At 44.4% G+C, this 22,027-nt stretch overlaps 1 protein-coding gene across 1 annotated transcript in view; it reads left to right on the top strand.

Annotated features, from left to right (window-relative positions):
* Positions 1–22,027, top strand: part of LOC115151250 (receptor-type tyrosine-protein phosphatase S-like) — a 394,494-nt gene that overhangs the window by 368,342 nt on the left and 4,125 nt on the right. The window contains exons 29-31 of the mRNA XM_029695206.1: positions 3,784–3,903; positions 6,863–7,017; positions 17,011–17,296. Of these exons, the coding sequence (XP_029551066.1) occupies positions 3,784–3,903; positions 6,863–7,017; positions 17,011–17,296 (561 nt within the window). The remainder of the gene's footprint in view (positions 1–3,783; positions 3,904–6,862; positions 7,018–17,010; positions 17,297–22,027) is intronic.

The following is a 22,027-nucleotide window of genomic DNA, read 5'->3' as shown; positions in this document are numbered from 1 at the left end:
ATACATGACAAGTAGACCATCTGCGTTGATTGATGGCTCAACATAGGGATATATATCATTTGGGCAGTATAAATGCCATTTGGACCATGGTTCACTGACTTTTGGGTTTGGAAACCGACTTCCTATGATCGTACATGGCAAACGGACAAACATACTGATTTGGCACATTCAATACTTTCATACATGTATAATTGACAAAAAAAGAATTGGACATTTCATTTGCACATTTCTAATGGCATTTGGCAAAAAATATAAATTTGTCACTTTTGACTTCCTATGAAATCATATTCCAAATGCACAAATCATATGCCTTATGCACAAGCAAATATGTCACTTTTGACTTCCTATGAAATCATATTCCAAATGCACAAAACATATGCCTTATGCACAAGCAAAAACAACCCAAAAAATTATGTCAATAAAATATGTCAAAAGTATGTCCATACAGCTCTTATACATGTGTAATTGACATAAAAATCAAAAAAAATTCGAAAAACGGTCCAGAAACCACTTTTTTAGGGTTGAAAAGTTTTCAAAAAATATGTCATTTTTTCAAAATTTGACTCTTGGGACTTGAATTGTGTTACATTTGCAATATGAAAATTCACTGCGGAGAGCTCTAGCTATCTTTTGGATATTTGCTGTAATTTGGCACTTGCAATACTTCCAGAAGTGACAAAAAAAAGCATTGGATATGTCATTTTGCAAAAAAAATGAAAAAAAAAATGTCACTTTTTTCCTATGAAATCATATTCAAAATGCACAAATCATATGCCTTGCGCACAAGCAAAAGCAACCCAAAAAACGACATCAATAAAAAACGTCAGAAGCATGTTCATACAGCTCTTATACATGTGTAATTGACATAACAATCGAAAAAAATTCGAAAAACGGTCCAGAAACCACTTTTTTACAAGGTGCTAAGTTTTCAACAAAAAAAACCATTTTATCAAAACCTGAGACTTGGGTAAGAATTGGGTATCATTTGCTGTATGAAAATCCAAGGTGGAGCGCGCTCGCCATCTAAAGGAAATTTGGGGTGTTACAATTGGCAATTGCCATCGGAAAATTGCCATATGATTGGCCCGGAGATGGGCCGCTTTGGGTGGTTTTTGCAATCGTGTGTATGATTCGTGCTATGCCAATATGTTGCCATGTTATTTTGTCCAAATCAGGGGGGTATTCCCTTACTATAGTTAAGCCATCAGCGTAGGCATTTAGAATTGCCCTACAACAATATAACGAATACCTGGGAATCCGCCTTAGAAACCAACCTTACCAACCTTACCAACCTTACCTCAGGTGACTAACCTCATCTTCTTTAAACCCCCCCCCATCTCCGCCCCTGTCAGATACCATCAGGGTTAGCAGGCGTCCAGCGTTGACTACGAACGCAAGGAGAGCGTTAGAGCGATGCGTTTCCTGCACTAGCTGTCACAACGCATCAGGGCCTGGGGGGGGCTCCATGTTGAATGAATCTTCATCAGGTTAAATAGAATGGACAGCGTGAGTGAGTGTTGGGGGGGTAGTGTGGGGTTGTCTTGGACACACTGTGGTGGATCTCTGCTGGAAAGGAAGCATTTAGCCAACTTTGATTGGTCCTCGTTGCTAGGGGAGGGGGGTGAAGCCTACGGGGAGGGTTGGGGGGGTGGGGATGAAGCCTACAGTGGAGAAGATGTGAGTAGAGAGAAACAGTCCTGGAATGGAGAAGATGTGAAGGAGAGAGAAACAGTCCTGCAGTGTTCAGGAAGATGTGAAGGAGACAGAAACAGTCCTGCAGTGTTCAGGAAGATGTGAAGTAGAGACAGAAACAGTCCTGCAGTGCTCAGGAAGATGTGAAGGAGACAGAAACAGTCCTGCAGTGCTCAGGAAGATGTGAAGGAGAGAGAAACAGTCCTGCAGTGTTCAGGAAGATGTGAAGTAGAGACAGAAACAGTCCTGCAGTGTTCAGGAAGATGTGAAGGAGAGAGAAACAGTCCTGCAGTGTTCAGGAAGATGTGAAGTAGAGACAGAAACAGTCCTGCAGTGTTCAGGAAGATGTGAAGTAGAGAGAAACAGTCCTGCAGTGTTCAGGAAGATGTGAAGTAGAGATAAACAGTCCTGCAGTGTTCAGGAAGATGTGAAGTAGAGATAAACAGTCCTTCAGTGCTCAGGAAGATGTGAAGTAGACAGAAACAGTCCTGCAGTGTTCAGGAAGATGTGAAGGAGAGATAAACAGTCCTGCAGTGTTCAGGAAGATGTGAAGTAGACAGAAACAGTCCTGCAGTGTTCAGGAAGATGTGAAGTAGAGACAGAAACAGTCCTGCAGTGTTCAGGAAGATGTGAAGGAGAGAGAAACAGTCCTGCAGTGTTCAGGAAGATGTGAAGGAGAGAGAAACAGTCCTGCAGTGTTCAGGAAGATGTGAAGGAGAGACAGAAACAGTCCTGCAGTGTTCAGGAAGATGTGAAGGAGAGAGAAACAGTCCTGCAGTGTTCAGGAAGATGTGAAGGAGAGAGAAACAGTCCTGCAGTGTTCAGGAAGATGTGAAGGAGAGAGAAACAGTCCTGCAGTGTTCAGGAAGATGTGAAGGAGAGAGAAACAGTCCTGCAGTGTTCAGGAAGATGTGAAGGAGAGAGAAACAGTCCTGCAGTGTTCAGGAAGATGTGAAGGAGAGAGAAACAGTCCTGCAGTGTTCAGGAAGATGTGAAGGAGAGAGAAACAGTCCTGCAGTGTTCAGGAAGATGTGAAGTAGAGAGAAACAGTCCTGCAGTGTTCAGGAAGATGTGAAGTAGAGAGAAACAGTCCTGCAGTGTTCAGGAAGATATGAAGTAGAGACAGAAACAGTCCTGCAGTGTTCAGGAAGATGTGAAGTAGAGACAGAAACAGTCCTGCAGTGTTCAGGAAGATGTGAAGTAGAGAGAAACAGTCCTGCAGTGTTCAGGAAGATGTGAAGTAGAGACAGAAACAGTCCTGCAGTGTTCAGGAAGATGTGAAGTAGAGATAAACAGTCCTGCAGTGTTCAGGAAGATGTGAAGTAGAGAGAAACAGTCCTGCAGTGTTCAGGAAGATGTGAAGTAGAGATAAACAGTCCTGCAGTGTTCAGGAAGATGTGAAGTAGAGACAGAAACAGTCCTGCAGTGTTCAGGAAGATGTGAAGGAGAGAGAAACAGTCCTGCAGTGTTCAGGAAGATGTGAAGTAGAGAGAAGCAGTGCTGCTGTGTTCAGGAAGATGTGAAGTAGAGATAAACAGTCCTGCAGTGTTCAGGAAGATGTGAAGTAGAGACAGAAACAGTCCTGCAGTGTTCAGGAAGATGTGAAGTAGAGATAAACAGTCCTGCAGTGTTCAGGAAGATGTGAAGTAGAGACAGAAACAGTCCTGCAGTGTTCAGGAAGATGTGAAGTAGAGAGAAGCAGTGCTGCTGTGTTCAGGAAGATGTGAAGTAGAGATAAACAGTCCTGCAGTGTTCAGGAAGATGTGAAGGAGAGATAAACAGTCCTGCAGTGTTCAGGAAGATGTGAAGTAGAGACAGAAACAGTCCTGCAGTGTTCAGGAAGATGTGAAGGAGAGAGAAATAGTCCCGCAGTGTTCAGGAAGATGTGAAGTAGAGAGAAGCAGTGCTGCTGTGTTTCAGTGAGCCCGCAAGCTGTTTTCTTTTTAGGATGGCTGGAATGGGGTTTACAATATAGTAGAGTCTGTGTGATTGTTTTGTGCAGTGTGTGTGAGTGCGTGCATGCTCGCGTACGTGTTTTCATTGATGTGTGTGTGTTTGTGTACTCAGCCCCCTCTTCTCCTCTCTCCTCAGATCAAGTGTGACCAGTACTGGCCCAGTCGAGGCACAGAGACCTATGGTATGACCCAGGTGACTCTACTGGATACCATAGAGCTGGCCACCTTCTGTGTTCGCACTTTCTCCCTGCACAAGGTACGAGTGAGTACACAACTTTACTCCACCCATACTGCATAATAACACACTCATTTCACACTATGTTGAGCAGGGTTGTGGTCAAATCCATTTAAATTTCTGTCAATTCATAAAGTAAACCAAATTCCAATTCCAATTCTTTCCTCATTGAAAACCATTAAAGAGAATTTGAATTTCAGTATACTTTCTGAATTGACTGGTATTCAAATGGAATTGACCCCAACTCTGGTGTGGAGCTGTAATTTACACTGTAGTGTACACACGAGCAAAACACACCTTACTACATTACACATTTCAAACTACATAACAGCATTTAACCGTAAGTTAGCGTTTCATTGTTAGTCCACACCTGTTACTTACGAAAGCACATGACAAATACAATTTGATTTGATTTAATCACACTCCCTACTGCTATTCTAAACTCTACTTCAGTATCTAAATCACATACTCCCTTAACAATCTAGCTACAACATCATACTACTCCAGTCCAGACTGTTATCTCATGGCAAGTTATTACTCTAAACCCAACTTCCTCAGCCTGGTCTCAAAGACTAGACGTAACATAGTAAATGTAAATCTGAGACACTCAAATTATATGATATATTACGTTGTTATGGTTATATAAGACAAAGGTTACTTAAAAAACGAAAGTCGGGTGGTTGGTTGGAGTGCATTGGTGGACGTATAATGTGGATGTATAGCAACCCAAAGGTTGCATGTTCGAATCTCATCACGGGCAACTTCAGCATTTTTGCTAATTAACAACTTTGTAAGTACTTACTACTTTGTAGTTACTTTGCAACTACAATATCTTCATCTTTCCTTCTTGCATAGGCTTGGTGGAATACTCCCTATGTTTCCTTCACCCATCCAGTTGTTTGTATGTTTTTGTGAGGCCATCTGAGGAGAAGCCACTGTGGAAGTAATGTGAGAGGAATAATAACTTGTCTGAATGCGATATGAGCTGATATATGCTGGTCTTGCCTGGTGGGCCCTGGGGATAGCAAGCCCTTTAGGAGCCTGTCAGTCTGTCTGTCTGTATCCATGTATTGTATTGGCTCCCCTACTCAAACTCACAAACAGTGTACTTCTCTGAGCTAACACAACATCCTGCATCCAACAGTCAAATAAACAACAATGGTTGGGAAGGAGAGGGAAATAGTTTACTTAGGCATCTTTCTCTTCATCTTTCTTTCTCATCTCTCTCTCTCATCTCTCTCTCTCTCTCTCTCTCTCTTCATCTTTCTTTCTCTCTCTCATCTCTCTCTCTCATCTCTTTCTCTCATAATCGTTCTCTCTCATCTCTCTCTCTTTCTCTCTCTCTCTTTCTCCCTTGAAACTATTTACATCCTCCCCTTCTTTCCAGACCTCTCCCCTCTTTCTCTCTCGTTCACCGTCCGTCATCTTTTAATGTCCGTCTGCCAAGCACTTAGCTAAGTGAGCGGAAGAAAATGCTACAGGCATAATTGTCAGACTGCTCATATCCCAGCTGCCCCAAACACTTGGCAGCCAAGCCAACATACAAGTGTATAGCTAGAAAACGAGACATGGGTGTTTCGGAGAGAGGAGAGGGAAGGGGGAGTGGAGATCTAAGGGTCAGACGCTTCCAAGGAAATGGCTCTTTAACAGGTAGGCTAGTTAGTAGCACTGGGCCTTTTGGGCTGGTTAGAATTCACAGTTTGCAGCTTTTTGGGCTTGTTGTTGTGTACATCTGTTGGTGTACAGCATCCTGTCAACCCGTCCCTCTACATTCCTCATTACTCTCTATACTTCACCACCCTGCTCTCTCTAGCCCTTTTTTCTTCCCTCTCTTCACTCTACCCACTGCTATTCCATCTCTTTCTCAACCTCCCTCTGTTCAAACACACATCTCTTCACATTCTCTCCCGCCATCTCTCTCTCTGTTTCTCGCTCTCTCTTTCTCTCCTTATTTCTGCATTAGTATGGCGTCTCATTGTTCTGTTTTCCAGCAAAGGAAACAAATTTTGTCAGATGTGTCTGAACTTAGGCGGCAGTAGTTTGTATGTAGGGAATCTGTAACGCACACACCACACACACACACCACACACACACACGCACACACACACACGCACACACACATGCACATACACACACATACCCACTCAGAGGCATCCATATGTATGCATATACTGTATACTGTGACACAGAACCCTTCTTAAAAAATCTATTATACTTCCCCGCGAAGAAAGAAGCACATCCATTGCAGAAAATACAAAAACCAGTGTAATGGTCCGGGATTCAAAATAAATAAATAAATAGAAAAATATACTTTTAATTACCAGATTTATTTCTTCAGCAGTAAAGCTCATGTGAGGTGTTTTTTAGTCTTTATTTTTTTGGGGGAAAAATGTATTCTCATGTGTCAGCTTTGTTATTGTCGCTCTATATATTGTGGTTGGCACACAGACATGGGAACAGATTTTGGGGTTAATAGATGCAGTATACCATAAGAATGTCTAAGAAAGTAGCTAACACACACACACATCCTGTCTCTCTCTCACACACACACATCCTGTCTCTCTCTCACACACACACTCCATGTGGTTCTAAACCCCATTCCTGTCTCTCTCTCACACACACACTCCATGTGGTTCTAAACCCCATCCCTGTCTCTCTCTCACACACACACATCCTGTCTCTCTCTCACACACACACTCCATGTGGTTCTAAACCCCATCCCTGTCTCTCTCTCACACACACACACCATGTGGTTCTAAACCCCACCCCTGTCTCTCTCGCACACACACACACCCTGTCTCTCTCTCACACACACACTCCATGTGGTTCTAAACCCCATCCCTGTCTCTCTCTCACACACACACTCCATGTGGTTCTAAACCCCATCCCTGTCTCTCTCTCACACACACACACCCTGTCTCTCTCTCACACACACACTCCATGTGGTTCTAAACCCCACCCCTGTCTCTCTCATCTCCAGAATGGCTCCAGTGAGAAGCGGGAGGTCCGTCAGTTCCAGTTCACGGCGTGGCCCGACCACGGGGTCCCCGAGTACCCCACCCCCTTCCTGGCCTTCCTCCGCCGGGTCAAGACCTGTAACCCCCCAGACGCAGGCCCCATCATCGCTCACTGCAGGTTGGTAGTACTGCACATAACACAGCTACAACTAGTGGACTCACCCAGCAGATTTCACAGATGTATATGAAAACCATACTTCTACCACTCACTGTTTGGTGCAGGCTTTGGTTTAATCCTATTCAACTAGTGTTTAATAAGAACTCTGCTTTGGTTTAATCCTATTCAACTAGTGTTTAATAAGGACTCTGCTTTGGTTTAATCCTATTCAACTAGTGATTAATAAGGACTCTGCTTTGGTTTAATCCTATTCAACTAGTGTTTAATAAGGACTCTGCTTTGGTTTAATCCTATCCAACTAGTGTTTAATAAGGACTGTAATCTTATTAAAATCAAATAGTTATCAGGAATCAAGGTAAGACCCAAGTGCAGACTGTGTGAAGTAACAATGTTTATTGTAACACCAGGGGCGGGGAAACGACAGGTCAAGGCAGGCAGGGGTCGATGATCCAGAGTAGAGGCCAAGGTACAGGACGGCAGGCAGGCTCCGGGTCAAGGACAGGCAGGGGTCGATAATCCAGAGTAGAGGCCAAGGTACAGGACGGCAGGGAGGCTCAGGGTCAAGGACAGGCAGGGGTCGATAATCCAGAGTAGAGGCCAAGGTACAGGACGGCAGGCAGGCTCCAGGTCAGGCAGAGTTCAGTAACCCAGAGAGGGAGCAAAGGTACAGGACGGCAGGCAGGCTCCGGGTCAGGCAGAGTTCAGTAACCCAGAGAGGGAGCAAAGGTACATGACTGCAGGGAGGGTCAGGGACAGGCAGAGTGGTAAGGCGGGCGGGTACAAGGACCAGGAGGACGAGAAAAAGAGAGACTGGAGAAAACCAGGAACAGAGACAAAACACTGGTTGACTTGGACAAACATGACGAACTGGCACAGACAGACAGAAACACAGGTATAAATACCCAGGGTATAAGTGGGGAAGATGGGCAACACCTGGAGGGGGTGGAGACAAGCACAAGGACAGGTGAAACAGATCAGGTCGTGACAATTGTATTTTTCACATGCGCCGAATACAACAGGTGTAGACCTTACGGTGAAATACTTACTTACAAGCCCTTAACCAACAATGCAGTTTTAAGAAAAATATGAGTTAAGAAAATATTTAATAATAAACAAAAGTTTTAAAAAGTAACATAATAAAATAACAATAGCAAGGCTATATACAGGGGGTACCGGTACAGAGTCAATGTGGAGGCTATATACAGGGGGTACTGGTACAGAGTCAATGTGGAGGCTATATACAGGGGGTACCGGTACAGAGTCAATGTGGAGGCTATATACAGGGGGTACTGGTACAGAGTCAATGTGGAGGCTATATACAGGAGGGTACCGGTACAGAGTCAATGTGGAGGCTATATACAGGGGATACCGGTACAGAGTCAATGTGGAGGCTATATACAGGGGGTACCGGTACAGAGTCAATGTGGAGGCTATATACAGGGGGTACTGGTACAGAGTCAATGTGGAGGCTATATACAGGGGGTACCGGTACAGAGTCAATGTGGAGGCTATATACAGGGGGTACCGGTACAGAGTCAATGTGGAGGCTATATACAGGGGGTACCGGTACAGAGTCAATGTGGAGGCTATATACAGGGTGTTACGGTACAGAGTCAATGTGGAGGCTATATACAGGGTGTTACGGTACAGAGTCAATGTGGAGGCTATATACAGGGGGTACCGGTACAGAGTCAATGTGGAGGCTATATACAGGGGTACCGGTACAGAGTCAATGTGGAGGCTATATACAGGGGGTACCGGTACAGAGTCAATGTGGAGGCTAAATACAGGGGGTACCGGTACAGAGTCAATGTGGAGGCTGTATACAGGGTGTACCGGTACAGAGTCAATGTGGAGGCTATATACAGGGGGTACCGGTACAGAGTCAATGTGGAGGCTATATACAGGGGGGTACTGGTACAGAGTCAATGTGGAGGCTATATACAGGGGGTACCGGTACAGAGTCAATGTGGAGGCTATATACAGGGGGTACCGGTACAGAGTCAATGTGGAGGCTATATACAAGGGGTACCGGTACAGAGTCAATGTGGAGGCTATATACAGGGTGTTACGGTACAGAGTCAATGTGGAGGCTATATACAGGGTGTTACGGTACAGAGTCAATGTGGAGGCTATATACAGGGGGTACCGGTACAGAGTCAATGTGGAGGCTATATACAGGGGGTACCGGTACAGAGTCAATGTGGAGGCTATATACAGGGGGTACCGGTACAGAGTCAATGTGGAGGCTGTATACAGGGTGTACCGGTACAGAGTCAATGTGGAGGCTATATACAGGGGGTACCGGTACAGAGTCAATGTGGAGGCTATATACAGGGGGTACCGGTACAGAGTCAATGTGGAGGCTATATACAGGGGGGTACCGGTACAGAGTCAATGTGGAGGCTATATACAGGGGGTATCGGTACAGAGTCAATGTGGAGGCTATATACAGGGGGGTACCGGTACAGAGTCAATGTGGAGGCTATATACAGGGGGTACCGGTACAGAGTCAGTGTGGAGGCTATATACAGGGTGTACCGGTACAGAGTCAATGTGGAGGCTATATACAGGGTATTACGGTACAGAGTCAATGTGGAGGATATATACAGGGGGTACCGGTACAGAGTCAATGTGGAGGCTATATACAGGGGGTACCGGTACAGAGTCAATGTGGAGGCTATATACAGGGGGTACCGGTACAGAGTCAATGTGGAGGCTATATACAGGGGGGTAACCGGTACAGAGTCAATGTGGCGGCTATATACAGGGGGTACCGGTACAGAGTCAATGTGGAGGCTATATACAGGGGGTACCGGTACAGAGTCAATGTGGAGGCTATATACAGGGGTACCGGTACAGAGTCAATGTGGAGGCTATATACAGGGTGGTACCGGTACAGAGTCAATGTGGAGGCTATATACAGGGGGGTACCGGTACAGAGTCAATGTGGAGGCTATATACAGGGGGGTACCGGTACAGAGTCAATGTGGAGGCTATATACAGGGGGTACCGGTACAGAGTCAATGTGGAGGCTATACAGGGGGTATCGGTACAGAGTCAGGGAGCTATATACAGGGGGTACAGAGTCAATGTGGAGGCTATATACAGGGGGGTACCGGTTACAGAGTCAATGTGGAGGCTATATACAGGGGGTACCTGTACAGAGTCAATGTGGAGGCTATATACAGGGGGTACCGGTACAGAGTCAATGTGGAGGCTATATACAGGGGGGTACCGGTACAGAGTCAATGTGGAGGCTATATACAGGGGGTACCGGTACAGAGTCAATGTGGGGCTATATACAGGGGGTACCGGTACAGAGTCAATGTGGAGGCTATATACAGGGGGTACCGGTACAGAGTCAATGTGGAGGCTAATATACAGGGGGTACCGGTACCAGAGTCAATGTGGAGGCTATATACAGGGGGTACCGGTACAGAGTCAATGTGGAGGCTATATACAGGGGGTACCGGTACAGAGTCAATGTGGAGGCTATATAAGGGGGTACCGGTACAGAGTCAATGTGGAGGCTATATACAGGGGGTACCGGTACAGAGTCAATGTGGAGGCTATATACAGGGGGGTACCGGTACAGAGTCAATGTGGAGGCTATATACAGGGGGTACCGGTACAGAGTCAATGTGGAGGCTATATACAGGGGGGTACCGGTACAGAGTCAATGTGGAGGCTATATACAGGGGGTACCGGTACAGAGTCAATGTGGAGTGGAGGCTATATACAGGGGGGTACCGGTACAGAGTCAATGTGGAGGCTATATACAGGGGGTACCGGTACAGAGTCAATGTGGAGGCTATATACAGGGGGGTACCGGTACAGAGTCAATGTGGAGGCTATATACAGGGGGTACCGGTACAGAGTCAATGTGGAGGCTATATACAGGGGGTACCGGTACAGAGTCAATGTGGAGGCTATATACAGGGGGGTACCGGTACAGAGTCAATGTGGAGGCTCTATACAGGGGGGTACCGGTACAGAGTCAATGTGCGGGGCACAGGTTAGTCGAGGTAATTGAGGTAATATGTACATGTAGGTAGAGTTATTAAAGTGGCTAAGCATAGATAATAAATAAACAGCGAGATGTCCACTAGTGTTCATTAAGGACTATGGTTAGTTGAAGCAGGTGTGTTGAGTTTTCCTCTCTTTGTTCCAATGAACCATGGACCCAGCACTTGAAAATACTTTTTTTAATTAAAAAAACAAAACATTTACTTATTCTCTTAGATCACAAAATCCTTGTTGTAGATCCCTCAAACTCAAATCTGGACCTCAAAGCCAGGTCCACTGCTTGTTTTCATTGTTCTCCTCTAATTAGGGAATTATTTAGACCTGGCACACCAGGTGGGTGCAATTCATTATCAGGTAGAACAGAAAACCAGCAGGCTCCTGATCTCATAGGGTAAGAGTTGAGTTCTCCTGCTATAAAGAGCATTCTGGAAGTAGTCAGACCCCTTGACTTTTTCCACATTTTGTTACGTTACAGCCTTATCTCAAAATTGATTAAATTGTTATTTCTCTCATCAATCTACACACAATACCCCATAATAACAAAGCAAAAACAGGTTTTTATAATTTTTAGCAAATGTATTACAAATACAAAACTTTGTTGAAGAATTCTTCTTGGGTATGAGGCTACAAGCGTGGCACACCTGTATCTGGGTAGTTTCGCCCATTTTTCTCTGCAGATCCTCTAAAGCTCTGTCAGGTTGGATGGGGAACGTCGCTGCACAGCTATTTTCAGGTCTCTCCAGAGATGTTCATTCGGGTTCAAGTCTGGGCTCTGGCCGGGCCACTCAAGAACATTCAGAGACTTGTCCCAAAGCCACCCCTGTGTTGTCTTGGCTGTCTACTTAGGGTCGTTGTCCTGTTGAAAGGTGAACCTTCGCCGCAGTCTGAGGTCCTGAGCGTTCTGGAGCAGGTTTTCATCAAGGATCTCTCTGTACTTTACTCCGTTCATCTTTCCCTCGATCCTGACTAGTCTCCCAGTCCCTGCCACTGAAAAACATCCCCACAGCATGATGCTGCCACCACCATGCTTCACCGTAGGGATGGTGCCAGGTTTCCTCCAGACGTGACGCTTGGCATTCAGGCCAAAGAGTTCAATCTTGGTTTCATCAGACCAGAGAATCTTGTTTCTCATGGTCTGAGAGTCCTTTAGTTGCCTTTTGGCAAACTACAAGCGGGCTGTCATGTGCCTTTTACTGAGGAGTGGCTTTCGTCTGGCCACTCTACCATAAAGACCTGATTGGTGGTGTGCTGCGGAGCTAGTTGTCCATCTGGAAGGCTCTCCCATCTCCACAGAGGATGTCTGGAGCTCTGTCAGAGTGACCATAGGGTTCTTGGTCACCTCCCTGATCAAGGCCCTTCTTCCCTGATTGCTCAGTTTGGCCGGGCGCCCAGCTCTAGAAAGTCTTGGTGGTTCCAAACTTCTTCCATTTAAGAATGATGGAGGCCACTGTGTTCCTGGGGACCTACAATCCTGCAGACATTTTTTGGTACCGTTCCAGAGATCTGTGCCTCGACACAATCCTGTCTCGGAGCTCTACGGACAATTCCTTCGACCTCATGGCTTGGTTTTTGCTCCGACATGCACTGTCAACTGTGGGACCTTTTATATAGACAGGTGTGTGCCTTTCCAAATAATTTCCACTCAATTGAATTTACCACAGGTGGACTCCAATCAAGTTGTAGAAACATCTCAAGGATGATCAATGGAAACAGGATGCACCTGAGCTCAATTTCAAGTCTCATAGCAAAAGGTGTGAATACTTCCGTAAATAAGGTATTTCTGTGTGTGTACACGGTTCAGTGAATAGATCCAGCCAGACAGTGCTGGTAGAACAGTAGTAGTGGTGAGTAAAGTGAAGGTCACAGCTATCCAGTGTTTTAAAGCTAGACTGCAGGGCTCTGAGTCACTAACACACACACCCTTCCTCTCACTCTCTGTGTCTCTGTCTCTGTCTCCCTAACCCTTACTTTCTCCATCTCTCTCTCTCTCGCTCTCTCACTCTCTCCATCTCTCACTCTCTCCATCTCTCTCCTCCCTCCATCTCTCTCTCCCTTCATCTCTCACTCTCTCTCTCTCTGTCTCTCTCTCTCTTTCTCTCTGTCTCTCTCTGTCTCTCTCTCTCTCTGTCTCTCTCTGTCTCTCTCTCTCTCTCTCTGTCTCTCTGTCTCTGTCTCTCTCTCTCTGTCTCTCTCTCCTCCCTCCCTCCATCTCTCTCTCTATCTCTGTCTCTCTGTCTCTCTGTCTCTCTCTCTCTCTGTCTCACTCTCACTCTCAAGCTGCTTTATTGTCATGAAAAACATTGTGTCAATATTGCCAAAGCAACAATGTATACAATATACATTGTAATAAAATTATAAACAATAACAAATAAGATTATAAAATGGCAGTAAATAATAATACAAAATTAAATATAAAAATCTAAATATGGAAAATGAAACTATAACTAACTTATAACTAAATAACAGCCATCTTCACCATTACATCAGTACTACAACTACTATCATCATTACCACTACTACTACCACCACCATCACTAAACTGCTATCATTACCATTACCACCCATACCACTACTATTTGGAATGATAAACAACAATAATAATAGTAATAACAATAATAGTGATAATAAGTAAGTTACTGCTTACTATGCAGATGTTATTATTCAGTGTCCCTCAGGCTATGGCAGGCAAATACATATTTGGCTGCAAGACGAGCCATTGCTCCTTCGCCCATGAGTATTTTTACTTTTTCCTCTGGGTTTAATAAGTTCAAATTGTGAATAAATGTAGTCATTTCTGTGAATAATGAATCTCTTAGTGATGAATATTTATCACAGTAAAGGAGAAAGTGCATCTCTGTCTCTACCTCCCCTGTCGTGCAGTGACCACATTGGGTAGGACTCCCTTTAAGAGTGTGCTCCTAATCTCAGCTCGCTACCTGTATAAAAGACACCTGGGAGCCAGAAATCTTTCTCATTGAGTGGGGGTCAAATACTTATTTCCCTCATTAAAATGCAAATCAATTTATAACATTTTTGACATGCGTTTTTCTGGATTTTTTGTTGTTGTTATTCTGTCTCTCACTGTTCAAATAAACCTACCATTAAAATTATAGACTGATCATTTCTTTGTCAGTGGGCAAACGTACAAAATCAGCAGGGGATCAAATACTTTTTTCCCTCACTGTATGTATACATCATTGTCATAGTAGATTGTACCTTTGTTAAGTTTTAGCCAAATGTGACTGGTACCTTTTTTCATTTCATTCAGTGCTAAGTCCTGCTTATGCCAAATGATGATTCCACCTGAGTCTCGGCCCCGTTTAACATTTTTATGTTTGATTGATGGTAGTAAACTTTCTCTATAGCCTGAGGGACACTGAGTATCTATGTCTCCACGACACCATGTTTCCAGTAGGATTATGATGTCCTGTCCCTTGATGTTTTTAATCAATTCTGGATTTCTTGTTTTATAACCAAAATGTGAAGAGTATAGGCCCTGGATATTCCAAGAGCTGATAGTTAATGATCTCATTTATAATAAGTGATATTCACTGGTTTGAGTAAAGTACATTGGAAAAAATGAAATAATAATAATATATATATATACATACATACACACATACACACATACACACACACACACACACACACACACACACACACACGCATACATACATACACAAATACATACATACATACATACATACATACATACATACATACATACATACATACATACATACAATTAAGAATAGTTGTAAACAAATTAATAAGAATGGAATAAGATTGTACAAAAATAAGTACAATGCTGCAACCCTGTGTGTGTGTGTGTGTGTGTGTGTGTGTGTGTGTGTGTGTGTGTGTGTGTGTGTGTGTGTGTGTGTGTGTGTGTGTGTGTGTGTGTGTGTGTGAATTAAGGGGTCTGTCTAGCTCAGTAGTCTGCATATTAGATGCAGTAATTGGCGCACCTCTCCAATCTCTGATTGTTCTAGTAGAGCAGATCTAGTAGAGCTGTGTTGTGATGGGACGGGTCTAGTCGTGCTGTGTTGTGATGGGCCAGTAGAGCTGTATTGTGATGGGCCTGGTCTAGTAGAGCTGTGTTGTGATGGGCCTGGTCTAGTAGAGCTGTGTTGTGATGGGCCATGTCTAGTAGAGCTGTGTTGTGATGGGCCTGGTCTAGTAGAGCTGTGTTGTGATGGGCCAGTAGAGCTGTGTTGTGATGGGCCAGGTCTAGTAGAGCTGTGTTGTGATGGGCCAGTAGTGCTGTGTTGTGATGGGCCAGGTCTAGTAGAGCTGTGTTGTGATGGGCCAGTGAGCTGTGTTGTGATGGGCCTGGTCTAGTAGAGCTGTGTTGTGATGGGCCTGGTCTAGTAGAGCTGTGTTGTGATGGGCCAGTAGAGCTGTGTTGTGATGGGCCAGGTCTAGTAGAGCTGTGTTGTGATGGGCCAGTAGAGCTGTGTTGTGATGGGCCAGATCTAGTAGAACTGTGTTGTGATGGGCCAGATCTAGTAGAGCTGTGTTGTGATGGGCCAGGTCTAATAGAGCTGTGTTGTGATGGGCCAGATCTAGTAGAGCTGTGTTGTGATGGGCCTGGTCTAGTAGAGCTGTGTTATGATGGGCCAATAGAGCTGTGTTGTGATGGGCCTGGTCTAGTAGAGCTGGGTTGTGATGGGCCTGGTCTAGTAGAGCTGTGTTATGATGGGCCAATAGAGCTGTGTTGTGATGGGCCTGGTCTAGTAGAGCTGTGTTGTGATGGGCCAGGTCAAGTAGAGCTGGGTTGTGATGGGCCTGGTCTAGTAAAGCTGTGTTGTGATGGGCCAGGTCTAATAGAGCTGTGTTGTGATGGGCCAGGTCTAGTAGAGCTGTGTTGTGATGGGCCTGGTCTAGTAGAGCTGTGTTGTGATGGGCCTGGTCTAGTAGAGCTGTGTTGTGATGGGCCAGTAGAGCTGTTTTGTGATGGGCCTGGTCTAGTAGAGCTGTGTTGTGATGGGCCAGTAGAGCTGTGTTGTGATGGGCCTGGTCTAGTAGAGCTGTGTTGTGATGGGCCAGTAGAGCTGTGTTGTGATGGGCCAGATCTAGTAGAGCTGTGTTGTGATGGGCCAGTAGAGCTGTGTTGTGATGGGTGAGGTCCAGTAGAGCTGTGTTGTGATGGGCCTGGTCTAGTAGAGCTGTGTTGTGATGGGCCAGTAGAGCTGTGTTGTGATGGGCCTGGTCTAGTAGAGCTGTGTTGTGATGGGCCAGTAGAGCTGTGTTGTGATGGGCCTGGTCTAGTAGAGCTGTGTTGTGATGGGCCAGTAGAGCTGTGTTGTGATGGGCCAGTAGAGCTGTGTTGTGATGGGCCAGTAGAGCTGTGTTGTGATGGGCCAGTAGAGCTGTGTTGTGATGGGCCAGTAGAGCTGTGTTGTGATGGGCCAGTAGAGCTGTGTTGTGATGGGCCTGGTCTAGTAGAGCTGTGTTGTGATGGGCCAGTAGAGCTGTGTTGTGATGGGCCAGTAGAGCTGTGGTAAGAGCACCTTCTAATGGACTGAAAGTTAGTTTGTCTGGATCAGCCAAACATAACCGATCGCTGCAGCTGTACACAGCCCATCTGTAAATAGCCCACCCAATCTACCTACCTCATCCCCATATTGTTTTTTTTTACTTTTTTGCTTTTTTGCACACCAGTATTTCTACTTGCACATCATCATTTGTACGTCTATCACTCCAGTGTTAATTTGCTAAATTGTAATTACTTCACCGCTATGGCCTATTTATTGCCTTACCTCCTCACGCCATTTGCACACACTGTATATAGACTTTTTCCTATTGTGTTATTGACTGTACGTTTGTTTATTCTATGTGTAATTCTGTGTTGTTGTTTGTGTCGCACTGCTTTGCTTTATCTTGGCCAGGTCGCAGTTGTAAATGAGAACTTGTTCTCCCCCCACCCCACCCCCCCACCCCTGTCTCTTTCTCCTCCCCTAGTGCGGGCGTGGGGCGGACAGGCTGCTTCATCGTGATCGATGCCATGCTGGAGCGCATCAAGCACGAGAAAACAGTGGACATCTACGGCCACGTGACCCTGATGCGATCGCAACGGAACTACATGGTGCAGACGGAGGACCAGTACAGCTTCAACCACGACGCTTTGCTGGAGGCGGTGGCGTGCGGCAACACGGAGGTGGCAGCCAGGAGCCTGTTCTCCTACATCCAGAAGCTGGCCCAGGTGGAGACGGGCGAGCACGTCACCGGCATGGAGCTGGAGTTTAAGGTAGGTAATGGGGATGTAGGTGGGGTGGGGAAGACACAAAATAGAGTGGAGCTGAGCTGGAGTTTAAGGTAGGCCATAGACATACACTGTAGGTACGTAGGCCGCAGTGAACCGGAGAAAAGGGAGGGTGGGGAAAGGCACAAAATGGAGGTTTATGTTCATGATAGAAGAAAGCTTGAAATATTAGCCATAGGCCTACCAATACGAAACCATGAATCATGTTGAGACACGGAATGGAGGTTTGATCTCCAGTTGCTCTCAATGCTCTGTCACATTCATGATACCTTTGAGCCAGAGGTAATACTACCAGTTAAATTGAAATGGCCTTGAAAATATATATTGACATATTTATTTTGTACCTGTACATTAAATGGGCAAATCCTAACCCCATCACAATGAATGGAATAAAACAATTTGAATAGACAGCTTATTTTACCGCGTTCAAGTGAGCTTTCATTTCAACCATTCACCTGTTTGCTGACACCACTCAATACCGTTGTCTATTAAAGAAATAGAATTGGAATGGTTAAGCAGTGCTCTTTGTCTAATGCTGCGAATGCATTTCTGAAGGATTTCAAATAATAGGCTCCAGATAGAACAGCTTTGTGATCAGTGCATAGACTCTAAATGAAGGATTTTTCTGAAGTAAAAAAGCATAAAATGATTAAGTTCAAAATGTACAAACACCGCTTAGATGAGAACCATTTACCAACACCTGGAAAGGCATGTAGTCTGTCCAAACACCAATGATCCAATCCGATCTAAACTTTAATGTCCCCCCCTCCGTACAACAACACACTTTACCTTGAATTACACATGTACACTCCCCCTATCTCGCCCAAAATCATTTGTAATATACCCAACCAGGCTGTTACGGTGACCTTATTACCGCCACACCGGCGGTCATGAGTGATGACGACAGTCAAATTCCACGTGACTGTTTAGTCATGGTAATTAGGCTTCTCCAAGCTCTGATGCTGCTGATGGTCATTAGTAGCCTACCAAACTTGATAACTGCCTGGTACTCAGTACTCTATTGTCCCTCTAATCACTCTGACATCAATGCAAATGCATTCGAAAATCAAACACTTCATGAGAGCCCATGAGCTCATGTTGCACAACATTTCTATAGGCTATGCAATTGCGTGAGAAAACAGAGTGATGGCCTCTACTAAAAAGAGGAGGATCCGATCAGCTTTCTATAGGCTAGGCCTACTATGTTTATTTCTCAACTTTTCTAATATTAAGCACATTGCTTCTCTTTATAACAGGAGTATAGCCTATCTGGCTGGCATGAAAATGAACCATGGGAAAAGCGTCCTCCATTCACTATTTAAGTGCATACTGTGGATGACATGTATTTTTTCCCCCTGCCCCCCGTTTCGAGACAGGTTTATGATAAATGGTCCATTCTAAATCAAGGAAAACAGAAAGGAAAATGCAGCACACTGCTGCTCATGCTCCCAGGTGATATTTATCTACAATGTTTTGACCCTTAGGTCTTCATCAGACATCCTGACCTAAGGGTGAGGGTGGAAGGTCCTATATATAGAGGCAGTACTCAGTGACATTACTTCCTGAAACAGGAGGTAAAAAATGTATAACATAGTTTCACAATATTAACATTCAATGTATCAAAATATATGATCATACACAGAGAATGTGATCAATATTTACAGTAATATACATACACATACAATATTCAATTACGATTTTAAAAAAAAGCACAAGGCCAAGAGGAGACAGTGTGTTTAGCCTGTGGTTCCAGAAAGATTCCCTTTGGAGAAGTTTCCTCTCAATGTCCCCTCTCCTGCGTGACATCTTGACAATTTCTATTCCAATGTATCTCAGAGAGCTAATAACTGTCTCCTCTTGGCCTCCAGCTTGTACAAAATGAGCAGCAACCAGATTTTTTGTCTCACCTGTCCGTATATTGCTGCGGTGCTCACTGATCCGTGTCTTAAGGCTTCTATGGGTTTTCCCTACGTAAGACAGACCTCAAGGACATTTCAGCATGTAAATAACATCGGTGGACATGCAAGTAATCAGGCCCTTGATCTTCTAAATCAAAACAAATTTTACGCATATATTATTTAGTATATATATAAAGACAAGATTAAAGTAAGAATAGTCTGATGGGTGACAATATCATTGTGAATGATTTATTATCACTTGTGAATGATGCCCAGCTTAAGGCAAAAAAACAACTTTCAAATCATAGTTGCACACCTCATGTAGCCTAGCACAAAGGTCTATATGTTTTAATAAGGTTAGTATCACACCTCATGTAGCCTAGCACAAAGACCTATATGTTTTAGTATCACACCTCATGTAGCCCAGCACAAAGGCCTATATGTTTTAATAAGGTTAGTATCACACCTCATGTAGCCTAGCACAAAGGCCTATATGTTTTAATAAGGTTAGTATCACACCTCATGTAGCCCAGCACAAAGACCTATATGTTTGTATCACACCTAAAATGTTTGTATCGCTAGGAAAATAACTTCTTAAAATTAAGCACATTAATCCACTTTACAAGTGGTGTTCAACCTGACTGGCATGCATATGCAGCACCTGAGTTTCAAGTTTGGGGAAGATCATTTTCACCATAAAAATGTACCTTTTATAATAAAAGCATTACATGCATAATCGCATTTGCAGTCATATTTGAGAATGGTGTTTTTCTGCTGTTGGAACATTTGCACTTATAGCCTATGTGCGCATTGCTGTACTTATAATGTGAAGAAATAGCCTAATAGTTTCTCAACATTTTAAGCTAAACGTTTTGATCTGTTGCATCAGGCTCATTGCGTAAAAGTTTTTTTGATACTGGTGGTTGTATTAATTTGGGATCTATCGCATCCCACAACTGGCCCTGACTATGTTTGGAATATTACTTTCTAGCACAGAATAGAATAGGTCAACTTTTGTACTATAGGGGATAGTAGATTGACATAGGCTAGTGCTTTTGCTGTTCATCTTGTTGGCTGCCGAAAAGTAAATGACAGTTTTTCCAATAACTTCAATATGCGCTTTGCGTGCCCGATGTGTCTGTCTTCACTTGTAGCCTGTGAGAAAGACCCGATCATGTGACAGAAAGCCATGTGAGTGAGAGGTGCTTCGGCACGCAGCCGGGAGAAGGGAATTATAATTATTATATTCAGCCCAACGGCACAAAGGCCACTGGCCGCAACAAGCATAGATCGTTTGGGGGGGCAGTACAGCCACACAAAGGGGATGCAGCTGGGAAATTCTAGGCATTATCAAGTGCTTGTCAAATTGTGAATGAGAGACCGATGAAGTGTGTGCAGCCTGTGCAAAAAACAAAGCAGAGCTCCTGCCATTCATACAACTTCATACAATCATCATTAGAGTCTCATCACGTAGCCTTAGAACGTATGAATGTATTAAAAATCAAAACATATAGCCCAACATTTGTAGAACAACTAAAGTGACATAAATAACACTAAATAAAGCATATAGGAGGACCTATTTCTTTGTTAACTGCTCAACACAGAATAGCCGCATGTGAGCACTCCCTCAAATCGTTTGGAGAAAATATCCTTTCTATTTCATTCAGCTTTGTTCAATTGTATTCTTCCTACTATAAAATAATGCCACGGAATCTAACCAAATGTTATCTGCTCAATGAACTAGTGTAGCCCACAGCCATATGGCATAGCATAAGATAAAAGTATGCTATTCTGTTTCTGTTCTTCTGAAATAGACTACATTTTCTTCATATCATGTTTCTTTAGACCTGTCTAAAATAAATACCGGATTTATTGTGATGGTGTAGGCTATATTATATGGATTTATTACAGTTTTTTAAATGTAGATTTTCCAAAGGTCTGCATCAGTGGCTTGTAGACTCTGTGTGGAAGCCAGTAGATGCTAAATGTGTTTATGTTAATTACTGTGAGTTGTTTGCTTGACAATCACCGGCTGACGAAATTTTGTGACCACCACAGCCCTAGTCTCTCCAGAGATGTTTGATCGGGTTCAAGTCCGTGCTCTGGTTGGGCCAGTCAAGGACATTCAGAGACTTGTCCCGAAGTCACACCTGCGTTGTCTTGGCTGTGTGCTTAGGGTCGTTGTCCCGTTGGAAGGTGAACCTTCCTATAGGCTGGAGATCAGTCGCCCGTAGTGATCTTTGTCATTGTTTACTAACTGCTGCCCACACCAGACCTGGGTTCAAATAGTATTTGATCTTTTTTTTCTTTCACATTCGCTAGCTATGCTCGACTAAGCTTTCCTGGCCCAATGGAACCAATGGAATAGTCCTAAAAGTGCAAATCATGTTCAGCATCATGTCCACTCGGCCAGTTGTAGGCGTCATCACAAGTACAGTATCATACTGAACTCCTTGTGGAAAGGGGCACTACAGTGGAGAAAACATGGCAGCTAAGGTTGTTTCTATGACTAGAACTTTCCTAGGTGCATGTCTGCCCTTAGGGGGGAAGGGAAAAAGGAGGATCTGTTGCCAGATTGGGTTGTTTCCAAACCATCCGCACAGTGTTTGGTGTAGCTGCAGCTCTGGGCGACTTTAGACTTGCCAGCCCGTCTCATGCCCTTCTGAGTGCCTCTATGAAACAGGGATCAAAGGGAGGACAGGAGAGAGGGAAGAGAGGAGAGGAGGGAGACAGGAGAGAGGGAAGAGAGGAGAGGAGGGAGACAGGAGAGGGGGAAGAGAGGAGGGAGACAGGAGAGAGGGAGAAGAGAGGAGAGAGG

Source organism: Salmo trutta, chromosome 17 (genome assembly GCF_901001165.1).
Source record: "Salmo trutta chromosome 17, fSalTru1.1, whole genome shotgun sequence".
NCBI classification, from domain to species: domain Eukaryota; kingdom Metazoa; phylum Chordata; class Actinopteri; order Salmoniformes; family Salmonidae; genus Salmo; species Salmo trutta.
Note: the sequence above shows the minus strand (reverse complement) of the source record. Positions and strands in the feature narration are given on the sequence as shown.